Genomic DNA, 25,204 nt, shown 5'->3' with positions numbered 1-25,204 from the left:
ACGCTATGAATTTATATTATGCGATTTTTTGTCAGCATAAAAATAAAGTTCAACATTATTTCACAAATAAAATATGCAAGCTTGCTCTGCTCGTATGCCGCAATGCTTCAAAAGTGACTCTATGATAATCTATGATAAGTTTTTTTTTTTCCACATTGCAAACAAATGGCTACCTTCTAAGTTCTTTTCATAATTAGTATTCATGGTCATGGATGAAAATGAGTGGAAGTTAAATTGTTCCCAAGCCACCTTAAACTGCTGGCAGCTGTTGCTTTCCCAGGTGACTTGTTTCATCTATAAAGACATGTGAGCAACCATGTTAGACAATTAAAAAAAACAATGTGGGGGACATCAAGGTAAAACTCACTGGGGTGTTTTAGCTGCGGTTTTTTAAAAATGTACTTGTGTTTAAATATGCAAATGGAGTGCAGTCTGGCAAATGCTAAAATACTGACATAAATGGATGGAAATGTATGAAATTAAAGAGATAACCGTTGTAAGCCACAAATCTTATGCTGATGCAGAAATTTATATATATATATATGACATGTCTAGTATTTATACAATTTGAACAATTGAATCCACAAGCTAATATTTGATTTAATAAGGATCTAGAGGGTGCATTTTCCCAAAAATGAAGAGTAAAAATGCCGCAGTGCATACGGCAATCTGAATATTTCCTTATTTTTCTGATGTTGTAGAACAACAGAAGAACCCTGTGGCAAATGCACACACACACAATCACACACAGAGACAGAGAGACATAGAGAGAGAGAGAGAGACATACAAACATGCAGTCACACACACAGTAGCTCGGTGGGGGGAAGGTTTTAATAAACCCACAGCAACGTGGATCTATGGGGGCGTCTCGGGACCGAGCCAGAAAACCAGATGAACGTACCTGCCCTGGGGCACAGAGCGAAACAGCGAGGGTGGGAGTGAGGGGTGGAGAGAGGGGAGGCGGGGAGGGCAGTGAAGCCACAGGCACATTATGCCTCTCATTGCCCTGACTTTTTCTCTCTGCTGCCATCAGTCTCTTCACTCGCCCACTCCGTCTCTGCTCACATCATCAGCCACACGAAAGCCATGCCCACAAACACTGATGTGTTTGTCAGAGAAAATGCCCAATCACGTTAATAACATTTCATGCCATCTCTGCTTTCACAGAGGACTTGGGAGTTTGTTCCTCAGTCGGCTAAACGCAGACTGTAATTTCAGACAAAACGCAATGGAAATGCAGAGTGCAGCCAATCAGATTTAATCATGTATGAAGAAATGTAATTTTGGAGGACACCAGGGCAGAGCGGGTTGATACGGGTATTAGTTACTATGCAAAAAGGCGTGTCCGCACTCCCCGAATATGAATTTATGAAGCCTGCTTGTGATTTCAATCTGACTAATGTATCAGAACAAACCCATCTGTGCAGCACTGACCCCTGAGGTGAGGGTTTGGGGGGCAGGGGAGGGGGTGGCTGAGATGGAAGTGCTGTGAGCGTGGGCGACTGGTTTATGCTCCCACCATGAACCGAGGTGGTCAGTGGGATGGGAGATGAGATCTTTGTACCCACATTTTGTGAAGCTAGAAGAAGAAAAAAACAAAGAACATAAGAAAGAAGATCTCTCCAGAACAAGTTCCATGGGAAAAATTTTATTTATCAATATGCGGTAGTTTCCAAACTGGTGGAACGTTATTTCCATTGTAGCTGGTGCCAATAGGTTACGCTGAGAAGCGGCGAAAAAGTGAATGGCAAAAAAAAAACAAAAAAAAAAACAAAACTTGACAGTTATGATTCAAACAAAGGGAAACAAATTCAACAGGTTTTGCTTACACATGCACATTGAAAAATACTGTGGCTTTGAACAATAGCAGAAATCAACCTACAGTGAGGCTCATACCATGAGCGACCAACATCCTTGTGCTAAATTAGGAAAGGAGGGAGAGAGCAAACTTTAAAACAAAGGACCGCCTGGGAGATAATGAGCGGTGTAAACCGGATGATTTATTGGCGAGCGCAGAACGGTCACACTCTCGTACATAGCCTCTTTTCTCCTTTTTTCTCCCACCCTCCTACTCTCTCTCTCTCTCCCTCTCCCTCTACGTCTCTTTCTGTCTGGCCCGATATACTTATTAAAACTGAGAAAAGATTAATCTTTCTGGACCAAAAATGTTTTTGTTACATCTTATAATGGAGTGGAAGGTGGTAGGTAACTCAAAGGCAGTGGAATAACACAGTCTTCATATGCAGAGTTTAAGTGCTGTCTCCAACAGGGAAAGGGTCTTATCATTCATAGTTTCAATGACTTATCCATTTCAAAGCTGCTAGGTGACAAAGCTTCGGACCTGAACAGTTTCTGAACAACTAGAATCCTGTTGAATGACAAATGTAAAAACTCTGAACCCCATTTTTTTTTTCTTTTTTTAAACACGTGCGGTAACAAAGACTTTTTGACAATACTGGACGCTGCAGAAAAGACAGCTCATGTGTCCGTCAGCAATATTCAGTTTAACTCTAAAAGAAAATAAAATAAAAACATATTGCAAACAGAGACAAAATGCAAGGATTCATACAAAACACACTTTAAAAAGACAGCTATTTACAAACATCCTCCATTACAAAAATCTAATCTTAAATTTTTCTTATGAGCAGTGTTCAGGTGAAATTACATCTTAAATTGGGCTCTATCCATATATTTACATTTCTCTCTCTTTTTAATTTTTTTTTTTTTATTATTATTATTCCCCCCCCAAAATTTGAATAACATTAAGTGGTCACTAGAATGAATAAAAATGAGATATGGTTTGTGGTAATTTGGTAATGACTCCCTTGGCTGGTGTAGGTGAATGGATGCGCGCTGATCCGAAACAAAAATATTTGATCAAGATGTGTTTCACAGAGGGCCACAGAGGGCTGCATGCTGAGTTAAAACACAGGACCACAAAAGCACGAGCAGCTGTTTAGGTTGTTAACTCTGAGGTTAACGACACGCACTGGAGTCTTCCCCCAGTCTTCAAGCTGGGCCGCCTTTTAACTCAGCAGTGTATATCCGTGGATGGCAATAGTATGTGGCAGCGGATGATGGGTGTTTCTGCCGGTGAATAAACATCAACTGGCAGAGTCTGACCGTATGACTGGAGATAAACCTGGACCCGTCAGTCTCAGTGTGTCTGCACGTGTGTGTGCGCACATGTGCGTCGAACGTCAGCTCATGTCTGCGTACTGAGGAATTGCTGTCCTTATCTGCTCCCCTCTCCTCTCCTCTCACACATCATTAACTGGGACTGCGGCGGCGCTCCGTACTTTGGCAGCCACACTGTTTTGGAGCACCTAGCTCCAGTCCCAAAAACAAGTCTGTTCAGCTGCTACACCACAGAAGCATTCACAAATACGCACCTACTTTCTCACACACACACACACACACACACACGTGCAACACACACACACACGGGGAGGAAACTGCAAATATAAGCACAAATAAGCACTCACATATAGAAGCACCTACACATACCTGCACACAGACAGATTCGAAAACATCTGCCCCCACCCACCAGCCTCCCCACCCCTGCCTAAAAGTGAGTGTCGGACGTGTGCGCACGTGCACACCATCCAGCTGCAGTAAATCCTGTCACTGTGTTGCTGCCCTGGGCTGTGTGATAGCTGAGCTGCAGTGTCCTCGCTGGGCTGAACACCTTGACTGTGGAATATTCTGCACAGCATTTTTATTCACAGCACAACTGGTGAGAGGATGGGAAAAAAAATTTAATGCTAAACTACCTCCATCCCCCAACCTCACCCGTCGACCCCCGCCTACCCACCCACCCCCGCTGCCATCTTCCTCTCAGGTTAAAGCCAAGTCACAGGAACATTTTTCTCCTTTATCCGCCGCTCTCGGCCCCTCTCTCTCCTTCCCCGGCTGGTAAGTGTGGGCACGGAGATGGCACATAGATTAGTCACACGCTGGCGACACCACTGACTGTGCACTCCAGTGACTCATCTACAGATGGCGGCCAATTGGCATCTGACAATACTGTATCCCAATGTTCGCTTGTAGCTCACCATCCAACTTATATATAGGGCATCCTACCTATGTAGGCCAGCCAATCAGTGCCTACCATCCAACCTACACCCACATCGCCCAGGCAGCAGGCACCAAACTAACTGTTTGATGCTGCCGCTGTAGCACCACAAGCTAGAAGAAACAAATATCAACCTGCCTGCTGTCTATAAAAAACCATCTACCCCAAAGCCCTTCAGACGCATAAAAAAGTCAACTGGTGCCAAGTGGAGCACAGGAAAGGTTTTGTCAGATCTTGGGCTTGTCTTCTCTGTTGATGCTTCAGTCTGTCGGTCTTGTTTTTCAAGCTTACATTACAGTAACTTAGTGTTCTACCCCCCCTAAGCCCAATAAGTCTGCCCAGATACAAGACTGGTCTGGACATGTCCGAACACACACGTACACACACATATTCACAGAGGACACACCCTCAAGTACACACAAGTAGGTCATAAATACCAGAGTAATGGTAAAGCTCATATCAGACCAGCGGAGAAGGGAGTATTCTCAGAAAACACACACACACATACACACATACACACACCTCAATATCAACAGTCCAGGTCTAGGTCAGGAAGAAAAAAAAAAAAAGTGAAATGGATGACATGGGTGGTGAGAAGATGGAGTGATATTGATCTATTCAACTCTATACATTGTGCACTTGTAGGAAAAGTCTAACAAAATACAACTGCTTTGTGAACTGAATCAGGGTTTTTTTGAGGAAATCCTCCATCAAAAATAGTAAGTAAGGCAAACATCAGAGGTGCGAAGGGAGAGGAACACATCATTTCACACACTGTGTCTGATACCTGAGCTATCTGGAGAGTTTTCCTGGCCCCAGCACAGAGCCCTGACTAACACACACGCACACATGCACGCAAGAAACACACACACACACACACACGTTTTTATGCTTGCACACAAACTGCAGGCTGAGTGGCATCCGGGGCCTGTGTCTGCCTGTTCCTGGCTATAGTGTGCTAGGATGGTGTGTTTAATTGGGTGTAGCACAGACTGTACTTCAGGGAACTGAGATAAGTTATATCCTGCCCGTTAAAGGGGACAGCGAACCAGGAAGTTAAGAGTTCCATCTGCTAACTCCGCTCCGGCCCCCGCGCCCCCCCCCCCCGTGTCGGAGCACAGCGGGAGGGGAGATGTAGAAGGTGGGAGGTGAGGCGAGGGGGGTGGGTGTGGGGGGTTGGTGGCGGCGAGATTGTCAGACAAACCCAAAACAAACAGAATAAACCTCTCTCTCTCTCTCATCGGTCAGCTCACGACCCCGCTGGTTACTGGTCAGTGCGTGCCTCTCCAGATTTGTGCAGCAGGTGGTAGAAATAACACAGGGCTTGAAGAAGCATCAAGTCCCCAAAATGCAAAGGAAAGTGTTCTTTCCAAGAACATAAATCAAGCGCTCCTCCCTTTCTCTCTCTCTCTCTCTCTCCGGACTGTGTCGCTGGCTGTGCGGAGCGTGTCAGACTTTGTAGTAGATGTTGGCAGGGCTCTGCGGGGGCATCTCCTGGACAATGTAGACGGGATGGCCATAGTCGCCGCTCACCTTCTCATAGTGAGGGCAGTAGTTGTTCTCTGTCCGCAGAGGAATGATGATGTCACTGGGCTCCGTGCCAGCCGTGCCCCCGGGCAGCTTGGGATTGGAAAGCGTGCTGAGTGACAGCGCTGAGGGGCGGGGCTGCGAGTGGGCGTTTTTCCTGGCGCGCTTGCGCATCTTGATGAGCAGGATGACGAGGAGGAGGATGAGCAGGAGGAAGATGATGCAGCCGCCACCGATGGCGGAGAACACAGCCGTTTTGGAGCTGAGGAAGCTGTCGGAGTTTCCGGAGGAACCAGACTGGTCTTGATTAATGAGGTCTAGAGAGAGAAAGAAAGAAGAAAGAGATTTTAGAGACTGCACAAAAAAATGATTGGGAATGGAGGCGGGGTCAGAAAAGGAGGAGGCAGTCTAACTTTTCTTGGAGAGCGAGGGAGGGTATTTTTCTTTTCTTTTTTTCCACATATCCCATATTTATTTTCATTTTTGGGAGATTTATAGTATAGAAAAGAGATCAAATAGTCCATCAAAAAGATGGTTTACATGTGCTCCATGTGCAAGATGGTGTGGGGTGAAAAATATAGTGCTTGCACAAGCCCTTCAGCACGCGGCTGTTGCTTGGTTTAATCATTTGGTAGCTATTAGTTTATTTAGCAGTTCTATATTAAAAAACAGAGAGTGACTGTACTTTCAGTTTTGCACTAATTATTTTAAGATATTCGTGGGAGGGTGCTGCAGTTTTTTTTTTTTTTTTTAGTTTTTTCCCCTCTCTGAGAGGGAAAGGGTCCAAAGAAAACATTAATAATAAAAGGAAGGTGCCTTGCTGTTTTGTAAAGTAATTTATAAAAGATCTGGAAGTCCTCCACACCCAAATAATATTCATACAGTCCCTGAGAGACTGGGGAACAATCGGGGGAGTAATAGCATTTACAGTAAGCCAGTCCTGTCATGTGCAGATTTTACTGTTCTGTGCCTAAATCAACTGTGATCACGTCCCCGTTTGCTGTTTGCTCTACATGACTAACAGCCTCATTGATGTAATCTAATTGAATTAGCTCAATCAAAATAGCCCCCTAATGAAATTTGGAGTCATCACTCAACATAACAAAGATTCCTTCCCTGATAAGATTGAGCCCAGGCAACTTGTATGACATATCGAGGCCACATTTTCATGGCAAAGGCCAAGTGAGATATGAAAAGAAAAGAGGAGGGCATATCTGAACATCTGATTTTATTTTATCCTTTTGTCTAAGGGGTTCAGAATAGGGGGGGAGAAAAGAGGAGGAGGGAGGCTGTTACTGGATGAGAGAGAGAGAATGGCTCCTCCAGTGACTGAAATCTGAGAAGAACCAAATCTGTTTTCCATGTATGCACGCAGCTGCTGCCAAAGAGCAGAACTCACCTCCTCCCACCGCCACCACCACCACCTCTTTACTGTCCAGGACACCCCACCACCGCCACCGCCCCCTTCCCACAGGCACACAAAAGCCTCATACCTCCAGAGACGGCCATCCCCACTAATGACTGCGTCTCTTCACTCGACTGACCACTCTGCACTTAAACCATTTTTTTTTGGAGGAGAGGATATCTGCGCCTTTTACGCCTTATCGTGACCAAATGACATCACTGAAAGCTACTGATTCCAGACTTATCTGTGAAATCGGAGGCGCAAGGAATTTCTTATATTCTGGGCACTGAAGGGAGAGTTGGAGAGAGGCTGTCAGAAATTTCATTCCTGAAATATCAGCCTCTCAAACCGCAGTGACACGTCCTTCATTCCACCCTCCACTTCTTCACTTGACATAATCACTGATCTAACAATGGTAGACAGGTAAAAGCCCGGGTATAGGGAAAAGTGACATTAGAAAATCTTTTTATAGAGCAACTAATGTCAAATAAGCAATTATTAGATGAGGGCAGCTTATCACATTGGGACAGGCAGAACAGACTGTACTTGGTGGAAGTTTGTGGCTTACAAAGTTGTGGAGTAAGTCGAAAAGTTGAGAAGTGGTCCCTCCTTTGGAAAGGAGCTATGGGAGTTGAAAAGAGGAAACAAGTGGGCATCCAAGGAGGCTCGAGTGATTTCTTCAATTATCCTGGCTTTTAATCTTAATTTATTTGCAATTCTAATGAGTTTTTAAAAAGGTATATAATAAAGAAGTCTGTCTTTGAGTCTCCTTGAGTGAAGGACAGCCTTTGATACAGTAAAAATAAGTTAAGTAACTCAGGGTGAGTTGCATTTGTTTTGAGTGGAGTTTCATATTGTTTTATTTTAAGCTGCACTTTGGTGAGGTTTTTTTTTTTTTTTCTGAACAAAGTTGGTTTTAAAACTATTTTAGCATGTTGACCCCCCAGAAATCAAAAGGAATGCCTGTGGCCTGAAAAAACCCATATGAAAGAATACTTGCTTAAGGAGACTCAACTGTGATTTTTATTTTCTCTATTCAGGCTAATTGTGTTTAATTAATCGAGGAACCCTTGAGGCTGTGAATGTTCGCTTTTTACATTTCAAAAACCTTTATTTTACTAAAATATTTGCACTCCAGAAGCTAGAAAGCACTCAGCGAGGAGTCTGAAGCTGCACTTTATGGGTATAATGTCGATCTGTCAATCTGCTCACCAGGGTTTCCTGGCATCCCTGGTATCTCGGGGCCAATCCGACCCTGGTCAGGCGGACTGGGACTGGACTCCGGTATGGCGTTGTCTTCTGGAGACTCCGGCACCACGGGGTTCGCAGCATTTGGGACTGTGGGAAACAAAAAAACACAGAGAAACTGAGCCTTGGCGAGATGCATGCGCTGAATTACAATGATTTTTTTTTCTCTCCCTCTCTGTATCGGCAAGGATTATTTTTTATTATCTTTTGATATGTCTTTTATTCAGAGAGAAGGTTATCTTTGCATGTGTTGAAAGTGTCTCGGAAGTAAAGATGAAAGCACAAAAAGAGGAAGGACAGGTTAGCAAACATCGGTGAAACACGGCAGTATGCCTGTCCTGTCGTAAAAAGTGAGCTCACATCTACATCAGCAGCTCCTTCAGCAAACACTCAGACACTGACACATTCATGGGAACGTGGGACACACACACACAAACACACGCATGTGCACATAAGTAACCCCACACCTAAAATATTCTTACAATACACTTAGGCCTGGCAGAATGAGGGTAAAGTAGTTATATATTAACTTTTTATTGTTTTACATTATTCATCACGTTAAAAGGCCATAATATGCCTTATTTATTGCTCTGGCTTTAAGTCTGCCTGCAAGAGGCACACTTGAGAAAGAGGAGAGAATAAGAGGACAGGAAGAGAAGCAGAGAGACGGGGAGAAGAGGAGAGAGGAGGGGGTTGCACAATCTCGGAGGGGAACGCAAAGGAAACAGACAGTTTATCTGTCTGTCTGTTGTGATTTCAGCACACGCACTTTGAAGTCTTTGTGCGGTAAACACCGGTGGGTCCGCAGTGAGGCTTTTACGAGGGCAGGGCCGGCAGACAGAAGGCAGTTATATGCAGTTATACTATTACCGAAGCCGGTCCGATGGATTCCACAGTACAGCTATCAGATGCACCTCCACTATCAGCCCTTATCTGGATCTGCCCGAAGGCCTGCTCAAGGGATGTGTGTGAGAAATAGAGAGGAGGGCGTGTGTGTGTAGGCAATTTACATTTGAGTCCCTCGTGGCAAGTTATGTATGTGTGTGTGTGTGTGTGTGTGTGTGTGACTGAAAAGGGCCTAACAGTCTAGCAGTCTACTTTCTATTTCCACCCCAGTCTGGCCGAGACTCAGGCAGGGAAATAATTTGGGTGAAGGATGTCTGGAAGATATGAACGATAAAAAAGAGAGAAGAAAAAGGGAAGTGATGGGGAGAGGGAAGAGGCGCATAAATTCATGCATAATATTTCATTTTATTTTGGTATTTGGCAAACATAACCACACTATTAACAGCCTGATCTCCTCTCCTGTCCAGACCACCGCATTGCTCACACTCTCATTGCTGCATTGGTGAACCTAGCCGTGAGCTGTTGTGCAGCGTCAATAATTGATGAGAAAAGACAGGAGTGAGAAGTGGGTACATTCATGTATGGTAGGGGATATGAGAGGACACAGTGATCTGATTCACTTCGTGAATATAGCCCCAACACTGGGTGCCACTGAGCATGTGCAGCAAGCGTTCTAATGTTCTGACCCATTTTTCTGTGTGTACCGCTGACATTTCCCTTAGCTATGCAGACAGCAACTACCTCAGAACTGCCAACCCGCCAGAAGGAGGGAGAAGGCGGGGGGGGAAGAGGAGGAATGAGAGTGAGCGAGACAATGATCGAGCGACAGAAGAGAGAGACTGATATGTTGGGAGAGGTAGAGGGAGTGAAAATGAGCGGGAGGGGGGAGAGAGATGCGTTCGAGGCAGTGAGTCAACATATTTCTAATGAGCACACTGACATGTGGTGGTGGAGGAGAAAGAGAGCGCCGAACAGCAACGGATGTATAAAATATGGGCTCCCCGTATTTCCCCTTCAATCAATTTCACTTACCTTCTACTTCGCATTTTATATAAAAGACAAAAGACGGAACACAAAGCAGTTAAAGTGCAATTAGATATTGACGTGTCAGGGCGCATAATTTCCCACAAGCAGATGATTCAACGCGATTATGCCTGGGTGTGCCTCGACAAGATCAAAACCTCACAGGGAAAGAATGTGCATGTATTGCACATTAGGGTGAGTCACCAAAAGATAATCCATAGAGCAAAGTGCAAAGGAGTATGAGTGGACATATGGGAAGATCTTGGGGACTTGGCCACGGGAAGTGTTGGCATGCAGGGGGAAATGTGGCTTAAACACAATAGCATCTGGGGTCAGAGCCAAGCGAAGCCCGTTTTTTATTGTGTTTGTTGAAACAACATCTAGTGAGGCTGAGAAAGGTAGAGTCTGCAAATAATGATGGTTTTCATTATTGATTCGTCTTTTGCAGGGTTTTTTTTTCTTTCAATTAATTGATTTATCTTCCAGCCTAGAAAATGTCAAAAAAAATAATGAAAAATGCCCATCGCAATTTTCAAGAGCCTGAGGTTTTGTCTTCACCGACAGTCCACAAGTCAAATATATTCAATTTATGATTAAATAAAACAGAAAAAAAAAATGCAGCACAGTAGAAGATGTCAACCCTTTAATCGATTCATCCACAAAAATGTCACTTTTTAAAAGCTTTTATGGCAATAACAGCTGCTTAATTTGTCAAACGTGATGGTAAACTGAATATCTTTGAGACTGTGTACTGGGTATCAGCTGGTCAGAAGGACGGATTAAGATATTTTATTTAACCAAAAGAAATAATACCACACTGTAAAAAAATACTCCATTACAAGTTCTACATGGACAATATTAAATATATATCTTTATCATACATTAGGGATTTTTCTGACATGCTATAAACAAAACAATGTATTGTTAGTATTTAATCAATACAACAATCTGCAGATTGATCAATAATGAAGAGAATCATTAACTCACTCGCGGTGAATTCTTTCTGTTTTCAGTTGGACACAGCAACCAAATAAAAGTTTCTGCCGACGCTCTAATTTCTCACGGCCCTCCCCTCCATATAGTTACTAGGTTGGAGGGCCACATTATGCATCAAAAATTCCACTCACAGAAATAGATTTAAAAGTAGTAGCAGCTGGGCCAACAGCATCTTTTCTAACAAGGTTTTTAGGGCACACTGATTGTGAGTGACAGCTCACTTCGGACCCGTTTTGGGAAATGAGCGCATGGCTCTGGCGAAGTTGAGGAACAGCCGGCAGCCACAGAAACAGACTGGAGCTGAGAGGAACTTTCCCAGAACTTTCCTCGAATAAGACGTTTCCTTTCAACTTTCATTAATGTGAGTTCTGGGATTTGTTGTTTTTTTTTTCCTCCCAGTTAATAGTTTAGTGTAAAAGCTTGTGTTGCCTGCACTCATGCAACCGTGTTGTCATTTGCTGATGGTGTTGCAAGCCCGGGCTGTCGAATGCTCAAATTGACCTACATGGAAAGATAATGCAATGCCTGTCTGTTTCTGAGATGGCTGTGGGTATTTTTCACTGTATCTGCTGAATTTGTTCCGACTCAGACCTTGCTAGCATCAGCAGCTTGTTAGCTTCTATTCTCCCACCGACTGCCAGGATACACTGCTGTCAACCCACTAGCCACCATTCAAATATCTGCACACAAATTTACACACACACACACACACACAGACATATACACAACCACGTATACACACAGATTTCTCAGCCAAGTCTCAAGTTTATTTTTGACATGTTGAGATCCAGCTTTTAAAGCTGGAATCAGATCATCGTGGCGGGCAGATGTTCCTCTCAGATGGTGGTTAGTGTCTCTTTCGGTCAAAACAACCACAGTGAGAATGAAGAGAATGTTTACAGAGTAACACATCTGTGTACTGTACCCTGTCAAATGCAGGATATGGACGTCCACATATTGGGTAAAACTGTGTCTAAAAGTGAAAAGTATGATGCAAACCAAATGTTGTGTCCAAGGATATCTAAACAAAGCTGGCTTGTTTACTTCTAACATTTTGTGATGACTTACCCCGACCGTGCACTTATATACCAATTTCAAACACACTTTTCGTTCTGCGATTCCTGAGAATCACGTTGAGAAACGGCCGAGGAACACCAGGGGCTTTTTTTGTTTTTTTTAATGATTTGTAAGTGGAGTCATTTTTCACAGTCGTTTCTTATTTAATATTTGTTATTCCTGAGTAATTTCACTATTTGCACAAGCTGTTTATGTATATAAAAAGATTTACTCAAACTAGACTAACATCGTGTAGAACAGTACATTTTATTTTTACAGCATGACATTAATCTATATCATGTTTTTTTTTTTCTTAGACAAAGTAACCAGATAAGAATGTACCTTTATGACTTATAACAAACTAAATACCTCGCAAATCAGCATAGTTGAAGGAAGAATCTTGTTTCCAACACTACAGTCCATAAAGCAGTCCTGCTTACTGACGTGAAACATTTCTTATAATGATCTAAAACAACCATAAATATTACAGCAGTAGTAAATGTGAAATATGGCTTTGACAGTAGACAAATCTCTAATGGTATTACAGTATGTAATATATCGCCATATCACCTAATTTAGAGATTAGCAAAGTAAATTCTGCTGATTTGAAAGTCGTATTTAAAACTTGAACAGTGTGTCGATCTTAGCTATCTTTAACTGTTCATCTGAGAATTATGTTACACTCAACGCTATTTTCTTTTTTAAATTTTAACCCTCGTTTCGCATTAATAAAAAAAACTTTCATAACATACTATAAAATAGTTCTATAACTTATATAAGTTCATGTTTATTATAAGTTCATGTTTATTAACGTATTTGTGAAAACTGCAACTGCGCCTGTGAAGCAGTGTTAAGACATATTCTAATGAATGACTGACAATATGTAACAATAAGTATTTGTTTATTTTACTCACACTCTTTATGAATTGTTTTATATATTGTCATTTTTAAATAAAAAAAAAAGCCCTGACAGAAATCTAGTAAGTGAACCTTGTTATTGTTATTTTCAATGATCAACCTGAGCCTTCATGAGCTTTCGACACATTCATGGTTTTCAAACTGTCGGTGTATTTACAGCTAGTAAATGTGTTATATCAAACACACTGTAGGGATTTCTTTGTGTGTAATTATTTAAAATATGACTGTGGCTATGTTAGTCTACAACATTATCGATCATTAATTAATTATTCATGAACCAGTTATGGCTGGTCTGGATGACCATACATTAATAAACACTTTAAATCTCCTTTACATCCTTACAACAATTTCAAAGTGTTATAAATTATTTATTAAGTTTTTTTTACATAATGATAGCTAGTGAACATTTTCTTTTTTATATTCCAATATAAATGCAAATTTAATTATACTAAATAATAGAACTGATGTCAAATAAAATAAACTGTTAAACTGTCATGTCTTACATCTAAGAAAAATCTTCAAAAGAGGAAAACAAATCTCATTTTTTAATTACACTTTGCTTTGAATCATTAATTTGAACGTCAGAATTTTGCAAAACGATAAAAACCACACGATCAAATCATCAAGATGCAACACTGCGGAAAGTCATGGAATGGATTTAAATATGAATGACTGCAACTGAAGAAGTTGAATTAAAAATAATATAATAAAAAACACTGGTGACTAATTCATTTCATCACACAACTTCACAGTTCTAGAGAGCAGGTCCCATCGGGGGGCCGGTGGCAGACAAAGTCACGCTAGGCACACACAGCGATAAATGAAAATGTCACACCAAAGTGAAACATGGCTTTAAGGCAGCACCAGTGTATTGTGTTCTACATGTGAGGTGAACGTTCATTTACCTTGCCCGACTTTCATGATGACTTTCATGGCTCGGCTCTTGCACACGCCTCCCTCCCGGTTCTCCAGGCCCTCGACTGTACCGTTGGAGGTCGCTGGGGAGGGGTGGAGGGGGTAGAAGGAGATGTGGGGAAAGAGGAAGGGGTGAAGGACAAGAAGAGGGAGGAGAAGTGATGGAGCGTAAAAGAGAGGAAAAGCAGGAAAAAAAAAGGGGAGTAGGAGGAGGAGAGAAGACGACACACTGGTTAATGAGCACGTCCATAACGCACAGAACTAATCAATATTTACGACAAGCACTGATTAGCTGCTACAGTGATTAGCCGTTCGCACCCTCAATCAACCGCCAGGCCCCCTCTCAACGGTATCTCTCATTAACACAATAAAGTGAAGTCAAACGAATGGAACAACATTAGAGCCTACAGTGGGAGGGTGGTCACCGAGGTGGAGAGGAGGAACATGGTCGGACCTGTGTGTGTGTGTGTGTGTGTGTGTGTGTGTGTGTGTGTGTGTGTGTGTGTGTGTGTGTGCGTCTTTTCTGTCCTGTGCATAGTTCGGCAGTGAGACGTGCCAGCGAGAGTTCCAGCTGCTTGCCAAGTCCTCGAGCAGCTCACTCCCTCTGAGCCACATGTGTCATTACTTGCTGGTAGTGCTGAGAGCTAAATGCCTCCCTTAATGTTTGTGCACGCATGTGTGTGTGTGTGTGTATGTGTGTGTGTCCATTTATATATACTGAAAGTGGTGTGTGTCAGCCCTCTCTCCATTTGTTTTAAAGTGTGTGTTCTTCTCCGACTTGAGCGAGGAGCTAAGGGTGGAGGGGTTGTTTATCCAATGTCACATTCACTTCAGACACACTGTGACACAATTGGCTTGTCTATTTTAGGGCCCATGATAATGACCTAGGGAGACAGAGTGTGACTCTGACCTTAACACCGGGCGGCTAAAGCACAAGGCAGTTGTGTATTTGTGTGTGTGTGTGTATGCGTATGTGTGTTAGCGTACGCCTGTGTGGGCGCATACGATGGCAGCTCTAATTTTGGAATTCCCCAAATGATCTGCATCTCCGCTTAGTCTGCTGTTTCAACTTACTCCCTTCCTCTGAAATGCTTTTGTTTCTCTTCCTGCATTATCCGTCTTGGTCTCCCTCTCTCTCCCTCTGTCCCTTCCTCTCTCTCTCTCTGTTTTTCCCCTCACTTCATTTAGTTTTTTATCTGTGCTATCTGACTCTACCCCTCCCCTTCCCTCCCTCTTAACTCAATGACCATGTCCCTGGGTGATTGCTTCAGATGGCATCCTCATTATGATGAGATAGTCTTGGAGAGGGTGCTTATCTAATGATGACACAAAGAGAGGCAGACTCAGCCACATATGGGAAGGGAAGGGAGGGAGGGCTGGGCGGGCCCCAAACAATGCACTACAAACTTCAAACATTACCCCTCGTGATACATGATGTATCAATGTTTCTACATGCATTTCCCAGTTATAAACTGATGTCGTATCCAGCAGTGTTGAAATCTGGCTCCGCTGCTATGGAAAAGCTCATCTAGTTGATTCATGCCTTGTCATTCCTAAGTATTATTAATGTTGACATTTTGTTGCCCCGTGGGATTTCAGCTTTGTACTCGGGCGAATTGGAAGAAAACTAAATAATGAATTGCACTAATGTTATGTTACATTATCAGATCATACCCGGGCTGAAAATTACCCGGAAAACCAAAACATTTTGTTAGTGTGGCCAAAGTACGTGATAATTTGTGAGAATGATTATGATAACATCATGTCAGGAGTTCTTTAGAAACCCCACCACCACCGCCACCGCCGCCTCCGCCCCGGCTCCGACTATAGACTCAACACGACTGAGTGAACCGGACACTGTAATATATACGAGGGGCCAGTGAAGTCGAGTGCAGCGCAGGAACAAAAAGATTTGAAATTTACGTGGGACATTAATGTGAATGAACACTCAAGGCTAAGTGAGTCTTATGATTTATGTAAAGCCTATGCAAGGAGCATGTCTCTTCTAAAAGGGAACATTCAAAGACAGTGAGGCGAACAGGCCTGTTTCCAGTCTTAAAGGCACATCGTCTCGCAAGCTCTGAATGGCTCGGACGCTGCCACGAGTGCTAACCCTCATCCTGCCATTTTCCACCCAATTTCTCCTCTTCTTTCAATTTTTAAATTTCCAGGGCAAGGTTACACAAGAATTAGGTCTTTGAAGATGGGAGCTCAAAGGCGCTTGAATAATCTGACTAAGAGTAAGCGTCATGCTATGAATTTTATATCCACTCAGGGGGAGCAAATCTTCTCAGTGTTAACTTACTTCTGTCATCTAAATTAACTATTCCTTCAGGCTGGCTGAACAGGCTCCTGCGCTACTGATGTGGCATGATGATAAGTTGGTCCTTCGAGGCTTTTGTTTAGGTGAACAACTGAAAGAGAGCTGGATTTATAAAGAGGTGATCGCTTTATGTTGTTTGTATTCGGGGGCCATTTAAAACGTCAAATAATTCAAGCTCTTTTACTGTACCGCTGGAAATTCATAATCCGATTAACCATGTTCAATTTTAACCACATTGCCTTATGTGAATCCATCTTTTAAGTATTACTCAAGATGGAAATCTACTGCAGGAACAACTGTTGAGTGCATTAAATAACGTGCACTGAAGAGAAATGAAAAAAACATGCACAGTGTTCAGCAGCACATACTCCTGTGTTTGCCATCTTAACCCTTGTCTGATAGAAGTGTATTTACATGTCATGTCATGGGTTCACTCAAAAATAGCTGGACTCGCCAGCCACGTTTCTCCAACTCCCTGACCCTGCTCCACAACAAGGACACATTGCCAGCTTTTTTCTTTTTTTTTAAAAATCTGGTAGCCTGTCATTCTCCTCTTTCCCTCCCTCGCTTACCCTCCCTCCCTCGTTTCATCATGGCACACTGACGTTAATCCAAATCTGGATTTCCAGATATTAAAAGGCTGACGGTGATGGCGTGTTTTGGAAAGAGGAAACTGGGGAATTGGGTCTTCCTGTGTGTCTCGACGGGGATGAAAACACAAGGGGATAAAGCAACGACGGGGCCGAAGAACAAAGAAAGTCACATTCTGCTGCTAATGATTTAGTGGAACAAACCGGTTCAATGCTAGCGGTCCAGAATACCCAAAGAACTGGTCATTGCATGAAGGAATGTTGCTTTTTTTAATAAAGCGGTCGGTTTTGAGGCTGGGCTTTTTTTTGTGTGTGTGATTTAAGGCCCTCTTTGTGGGTGTGGATCATTGGCCGCAGAGTGACTAGTGGGAGAACAAAAGATCTACAGCTGCTGAAGTCATAAGAGAAACCAGGTGCCAAATGTTGATGTTGGGAAATATCTACAGTACAAATGTATCAGCCAAGAGAAAGCCTTACAGGGGAAAGAGCTGGCCTGTAACAAAGGCTCCTGTTCCAATAGTCCACACATACCACTACTGCTAGCACATTAACATGCATGTGTAAATGCACACGCTTACATATGCACAAAACGCACAGAGATTTCACAAGGACACTGAGGATAGAGAGGAAGGACTTCTCCCTGAGGTGTTTGCACGGAGAAGAGTGGGAGATGTGTGAAAGATGCGGTGCTGACTGGCCGAGACGACACAAGCTTAGGCTAGGAGTGCGATGCGGTGGTCTATATTTATTCTCAGGTCTGCTAAATGAGGTCACTCAGGTGGTCCTGCTGAATACATTCCCCATCTCCATCATGAATCATCTGCTGCTTATTATTCCTGTCCAGCCCAAGGGGGGCTTGCTTTCATAGAGCGCAATGGGCTGTGTGTGTGTGCGTGTGTGTGTGTACACGCACCACCGCGGTGTCTATTGCACACGCGCACGAGCGACATCTGCCCAAAGCACAAAACGAGGGGATAGATACAGCCCATGTGACAGACAGAGAGCAGGTTGTTTAATGAGAAAGTGGATGAGAGGTGACATTCATTGGCTACCTTTCACACACCGCCCCCCCATTCTCCCCAGCATTCAGACTTCCACTTAGACGAGCCGAGTAGGCACAGGGTAGTCACAGTAACCACCAGCAATAATGCCCACATCATTTTCAAAAAAAACGAAATAAATAAATAAATGAAAAAGCTAAATGCATATAAACAGGCACAACCACGATCTGATCACTCACACTTAGCGTCAAGAAAAAAAAAAAACGGCAGCACACAAGAGCTGTTTCATCCATTTGAGGAAAAACAGGGAGCAGAACGCTGCCGTGTCAGGTACTTATGTGTGTGTGTGTATCAAACAGAGTGTCACAACAGAAATGGCTGTTTCTCATACCTGCAATATTCCTATCTCGGTTTTTGTTTACATTAGCCGACCGGAGTCGAAGTGGGGAGAAGGAAAGGAGAGCCTATTTGCACAAAATATTTCACTCCTGAATGAGCACAGAGAGGGTTAGATTAGGTTTATGGGCCTGATTCCAGAGATAACCCTCCTCCTCAGCAGATCTGGCATGCATGCAAGCACACACGTGCACACACATACACACACACACACACACACACACACACACACACACTTGCACAAACATACAGAGTGAGGTTGGCAGACTGGAATAATACTTGGGGATCTAGATGTTTGCACTTTGAACCTTTTCTAATCCTGAGTATTAGGGCATAGCTAAAGCCTGATTATGGAAGAATGAAATGGATCTAAATAGATGTCCCAGCCCATCAACCATCCATTTCTTTTTGTCCTAGAAATAGAAATGGAAATCAGTAATCAACCTCCAACCTCTCGCTTCGCCGTCTCTCCCACGTAGCCTCCTGCGCAGGTTTGGCATCGGCATAGAAAATTCATTCAGACTTTTCATATCATCTCAGATGAATTAGGCGCACTCGGCCTGGGCCAATGTTTTCTTCTCGTGTTTCGTTTCAATATTAAAACCTGGCAGACAATATAAAATAGTCATATCTTTGACGCTGGTGCTGCACATTTCCCATGCTATTTTGAAAATCCAATATTGAATTTGGGTTAGCATAAATGTGGTTTTGGGTAATGCGTATGGAAACAGATGATTTTCTAATCTACATGTTCAACAACGTTTCCCACCCCTCCATGTAGTTTTTGCTAAGCATCAGCATGCAGCAGCTCTAACATCGCGGCGTGCTGCCTGCTCCCGGGAGCCGCTTTGCTGCATGTACGGTAAACAGGTAGCAGCATTAGTGTCAAGGTTTAAGGTGGTTAGCGGCCCACTGCACACAACTGTTGCTCAGCTCACTGCTTCAGTATATAGCCAGAGGGGGAGCTCCTCTCCTGCGTCCTGATTAAACTGTTCTCTCTCTCCCTCTCACACACACACACACACACACACATACAAGCAAAAAGCAAAAGCATGCACGGCTGCAGACACACACACACACGAATATAAGTACACTCAAAATGGTTTCAAAAAAATATATATACTTGTAAGCACTTGGGCCCACAGAAGCGAACACACACTGAAGCACACACTGACGTGTGCATGTACACAAACACATACTGTATAACATATTCACATGCACACACACACACACACACACACTGGCTGTCTGTGTAGCCAGAAGATCAGGCAGGACTTAAGAGTTCCTCCGGCACCAAAATTACAGGGTACCTCTAAATCCTTCCAGCAGAGAGCACTATGGGATAGTGTGGGGTGGGGGTGCCGCTGTGGAGGGGTGAGGGAGGTGAAGGGGAGAGGTGTTTAGAGAGAGGGGATGGAAAGAGGAGTGCAGGGTGAGGCGGCGGGGCGGGGGGGGGGGGACGCTGGAGAGGAAGCAAGAGATTCCTTTTTTTTTTTTGAAGACGAGAGAGTGTGAGAGCCGGGGAGGGGTGAGACTTGATCTGTCTGAAGTGTACTTGCATGCGAGTGTGTGAGTGTGTGAGTGTGTGTGGGACAGTGGACCGGGGTGTCTGTGCATGCATGCATATGTCGGTGAGGGAATATAGAAGGAGGTGATGAAGTGAGGAGTTGGGAGTTGGGAGGAGGAGGAGAGGAGAGAGAGCTCAGTTTAGAAAGAAGAAGAAGTGGGAGGTGATCGCTCTCTGTGAAGCGGAGGAAGCATATGCGCGTGTGTTGGATTGTGTGCATGTGAGCGCGCGCGTGTGTGTGTGTATGTAGGTGTGTGCGAGTGTGTATCTGCCAAGCTGCTTCTTTCTCACTCACACTCACCGTTTCTCTCACACTCTCCCCTGAGTCTCTCATTGTGTGTGTGTTTTGGCCTCTGTGCAACTGTGCGCATTTGAGCATCTCTAACTCTCTCGAGTTGTGTGTGTGTGTATGCTTGGACTCATATGTGCATTTTTTAATGTGTTTTTCTCACTGTGTGTGTGTGTGTGTGTGTGTGTGTGTGTGCGTGTGTGTGTGTGTATATACACATGAGTCAAGACAGTCCTAGATTACAGAGCCAAAGGTTGGGCATTATGGACTTCCGTAGCCAGCACCACCGGGTTAGTGCTTCAAGGCTACTTATGACAGCTTTTAACCTCTGCAGAGGACCTGTCAGCGGCTCCCAAAGTGTCTGTGTGTATATCTGTGAGTGCGTGTGTGTCTGGTACAAGACTCACAGTCTGCAGACACAGAAAGCTTCTACATCATTTAGCTGCGGGTGTCTGTGTGTCACCTCTCCGGTGAATCCAGCGTGGCAGAACTTTTACACCGCTGCACTTTCCACTCTCCATTTCCCAACTCAGCATGCCGCAAAAACCCATTGCTCCTGTACACAAAACTTTACCGTGTATCCACACACACACACACACACAAAGAATGACCTATATGTATGCGCAGGGGAGAAACACACATAAGATAGTATAGACGCATACACACACCCACGCCTACACACAAGCAACAAACCAAAAAGTACACACATGGTGCAGACCGTCTGTCGGATCAGTAGGAGATAAAGGACGCAGAATAACAGGCGGACCTTGGGGAGCAGAGCAAGTCATCTGTCTCAAACACGAACAGACTGAGCACACTCTAACATGACAGATGCAGACAGACTCATCTTAGAGCACAGCACATCCTGAACCTTTCTCCTCCAATCCTGCCCTCACCTTACAGACACACACACACACACACAGAAACGAGAAAGAGCCACTCAAAATGTGTGCACACGCTTCAAAGCCGAAACCCATAAAATCTGACAGGTGTGCACCGGAGGAGTTCAGATCATACAATTTTTGAATGCAGGTCGATTGGTACAATAAAACAGTGTATAACCCGAGGGAGGGGGACTTACAGCTTCTGATACCATAAGCTGTTGCATATAGTATTAAAGTTATGAGACAGCAGCCATATCATCCAATATTAATTTAATAACCACGCTGTCTTGTGAAAATTCAAGCTTACCCACCACTCTGCAGTTCCTAATATGGAACATTTTCAGATATTAGCTATTTAAGCTTTACCAGCTATTTCAGCTCTAATGTATTCTGTTGTGTGGAGAAGTTGCCAGTAGCCCACACAACCCTCCCTAATGACAGAGTAGCTAATTGGCTGTAATGGCTCTTTTCACCGATATCATCGAGCTGCAACCGCAGAAAACCTCAGCAGTTTTACGCAAATCATGCAGAGAGTAAAAACAGGGGGAAAAAAAACCTGCCTGAAAAAGCGGCCTGCAGTTTTTGTGCTTCAGTTGACCAGCAGCTGTATACACCTACAAGCACAGACTGAGCCATGAATGGAAAATAACATTTCAGCCGACTGTGACTGTTATTTTTCTTTGTTTGCTGTCAACGTCACTCCTTATCAATTTAGATTATTACTTTTTTTTAAAAACTGGCATAGCCCTAGTGGGCGCATACACATTAACACCCTTAAGTACACAAAACTAACAGGTGAACAAACACGCCCTGAAAGCCACACACAGACACACACACAAAACACACAGCGCTCACTTATATTCTCTTAGACGGTGGATCATTTGACTAATAGCAGCTGAAATGTTGCGTGTTCAGAGAAATAAGCAGAGGGGAAACTGGGTCACGGTGAAAAGACCAGCATTTCACCTTCCTATTGGTCAGAGCTAAAGGTTAGACGAGATGCAACACATGCTGAGGCGCACACACACCCGCACTCACAAACTCACAAAGCTAAAGGTTAATATTGTTCATGCGGGAGTTGCTTGGTTACTGTTTATCTCGTACTTAACCAAGGTGCATGTGTGCATTAGGCTCGTAGTGAACAATGAGTCGTACACAGAGTTTCATCCTTATTTAAGACAGAGGGGATTTCCACATTAGTGTTTCGTTAATCCCATCATAGGCCCAGTGTTTTCCGATTACAACACAAATTAGTGGGCTGGATGCCCAATCTTCTCAACATCAACAATCCACAGTCCACATGACTTCTAGTACTCCTGCATCCCCTGTCCTTACTTTTCATCTGACAGATAGCGGCATTACTATCTGCTGATCTCTCATTACTCGCCATGCCTCCGCTAATCTGACTGATCACTTCCCGCTACTGCTTCACATTAAAAGCTTGTACACCTCAGCCGTATATCCTTTGGCCATGAACAGGGCGAAAGAACAGTCTGGGAAGTTGTACACGAAGAAATGGAGCATATTATTCAATTTTCATTCTCCATTAAGCATCGCTTATGCTGTGGGAGAGAGAACGCCAAGAAAAATGGTGGTCAAAAAAAGACAGAAGTATCTGTTGACAATATTAAGAGTGACTGGCCTGAAAATAAGGACTAAGAAGTGCAAGAAATATGGCAACAGATTTCAGAATAGTACTACCGTAACAAAACCAAAACATATTTGCATTTGACTTGATGATAAGAGTAATAGAGAGCTTTGTTTTTTTAAGCGTTGAACCAGTGTAAGACTTTGCAGCTTTATGAAATGCCGCCTTAGAGATGGAGGTTATGCAGCCATGCTAACTTACTGAAAATAGTTTATATCAGTGGCTTGTGATTCATTCTCAACCCCCGGATTATGGCCTCATGGCCTGTGGACATGAGTTATGCACAGTTAAAACCAAAGAGATAGCTTTATTTTCATAAGAGGGGGAAGTACTTTGAATATGAGACAAATAAAAGAAGCTTTGGAACCACTATTCTTTATAAAGACATGAAAGATTTTCAGTGCTTTCTTTTTTTTTTTTGGTGGCAGATCAGTGAGCTCATATTTTGTTGGGCTGAAGACAACAAGCTGTGTTTGCAGTTTAAGTACACTGCAGAAAATGTCATCAGAGTAAACAACACTTTTCACTCCAGTGTGGAGGACCATAATGCATAAAACAACCCTTTAATTACAAACGCTCATAGCAATATCTCTCCGCTCGACATAATGTATATACACAATATGAGGAGTGGATTTTATGGATCATAATTGAAAACTACTTTGCCCCCAAAGCAAATGTATTCATGACATTGTGATTTAAATGCATAAACATATAATACAAAGCAAAGTGCAGCGTTCTGAGCTGCTTCTCGCCGTGATTACATTTAGAAAATTACAGGTTTTAGAGTAGTGCTATAATTATCCAATAATTTTGTCCGTTACAATATCTTTGTAACAATCCCAGTAGTATTTTCTCAAAAGATCCATGAACATCCACGTCAGTGGGTGGTATTGATATCGTCAGGTTACACGTGTGTAGTCATCTGACAGATGCACACAGAGGGTCTCTTAGCGAGCTTGTTACTCAGCAGGAGGCTCATTGAAGTTTTCGTCTTGCTTCATTTGCACTGATAATCACATGAGGTGAACCATGGTTCACTCACTAAATCCCAGCAGATGATAAAACTGATCCTCTTCTGTCTTTTCTCCCGGCCTTTGTGGTCGTCTACAAAGGTGATATGGGACTCTGGACTCTGGAAAGGAGTCGCCCACCTCGATCTTAAAAAAGGGTCCACGAGCCACAAATCATCCTGCGCTTACATGATAAAAGAAGCGCTGGGATGGATCGGAATGTGGTGGGAGATAGTAGTGACATGTCAAAGGCCACAAGGCTCCAAAAATCTAGACTGACTAAAGAGCTAATCTGTGAGCAAACTCCCCCCAGGAGGGAAACCAGAGCGGGAGCCCTGGAACAAGTTAACGAACACGAACGGCAGAGGATGAAATATCCTCAGAGAACTCGCCGCTCGTGCTGGTGCATGTAAAAAAATGTGCCCACAGGGGCTGTGTGTGTGTGTGTGTGTGTGTGTGTGTGTGTGTGTGTGAGTGTGTGTGTGTTTCTCTGTACATTTATGCAAAAGTGCTTGGATGTCTGAGCCTGTATATGTGTGTGTATGTGTGCAGAGCTCCAACACTGTGTCCATTCATCCTTTGTGCAGAGAGGAGCATCATTTTCCCTGACCTTTTCAATCTGGCCTCCAGAAGAGAGTTATGACAACTGAGCCAGCCTTGTGTTCCTCAGCACAATAACACACATCAAAGATAGGAAACAAACAAACAAACAAACAATAACTCTTACCGCAGGCTTGGCACTTTCAGTCGCAAACAGGCCATGCAAAACAAACCCAATGAGGTATGCTAAGTAAGAGGGAACGGTACAGTGATCCAATGTGCACGGGGAGACAAGCTGAGTGCTATGGTTCAGGTGAGAAAACTGCCCCTAGGGTAATGAAGCTGCTTGGGTGATCAGGTCGGGGGGAAAACAAATAGAAAACGATTTAGAGCTGGAACAAACGACTTCTGCCACGTAGATTAAAGAATCAATTTAGCAGTCAATAACATGTCAGGAAACTGACTGGCTACCACAATCACTCTTGTGCCCGACCAACAGTCCAAACCCCAAAGATTTAAGAGGCCGGGATGACTGAATGTGTGTATTTGTTTTAGAAATAACGGAAACGAATGACTGGGGAATCGTTTCAGCGCGGGAGAGAATGTAAAGACAGCAAGATGCAGAGATAGAGAGGGAGAGGGAGAGAGAGAGAGAGAGAGAGAGAGAGAGATGTCAGAGACAGACAGAGCGAGACACAGAGTATGTACTTGTTATTTAGGAGAGAGTCCATGTTGGCCCATCTGTTGTCCGCAAAAACAAAATCTGCAAGAGGCAGAACAAAGACAGAGAGAGAGAGAGAGAAGAGAAACAGACAGAGAGACAGACAGACAGGCAGAGAGAGAGAGAGAGACAGAGAGAGAGAGACACAGAGAGACAGACAGACAGACAGGCAGAGAGAGAGAGAAGAGAGACAGACAGAGACACACACAGAGAGAGAGAGAGAGAG

The 25,204-nt window shown here is 43.6% G+C and overlaps 1 protein-coding gene across 1 annotated transcript in view; it reads right to left on the bottom strand.

The window, feature by feature from the left end:
• Positions 1-4,136: 4,136 nt before the first annotated feature.
• efnb1 (ephrin-B1) overlaps positions 4,137-25,204 on the bottom strand; it is a 56,601-nt gene continuing 35,533 nt past the window's right edge. Inside the window, exons 3-5 of the mRNA XM_010738724.3 lie at positions 14,000-14,092; positions 8,220-8,345; positions 4,137-5,919 (exon numbers count right to left, since the gene is read on the bottom strand). Coding sequence (XP_010737026.1) covers positions 5,525-5,919; positions 8,220-8,345; positions 14,000-14,092 — 614 coding nt within the window. The 3' untranslated portion in view covers positions 4,137-5,524. The remainder of the gene's footprint in view (positions 5,920-8,219; positions 8,346-13,999; positions 14,093-25,204) is intronic.

The sequence above is a fragment of the Larimichthys crocea genome, chromosome I, assembly GCF_000972845.2.
Source record: "Larimichthys crocea isolate SSNF chromosome I, L_crocea_2.0, whole genome shotgun sequence".
NCBI classification, from domain to species: domain Eukaryota; kingdom Metazoa; phylum Chordata; class Actinopteri; family Sciaenidae; genus Larimichthys; species Larimichthys crocea.
Note: the sequence above shows the minus strand (reverse complement) of the source record. Positions and strands in the feature narration are given on the sequence as shown.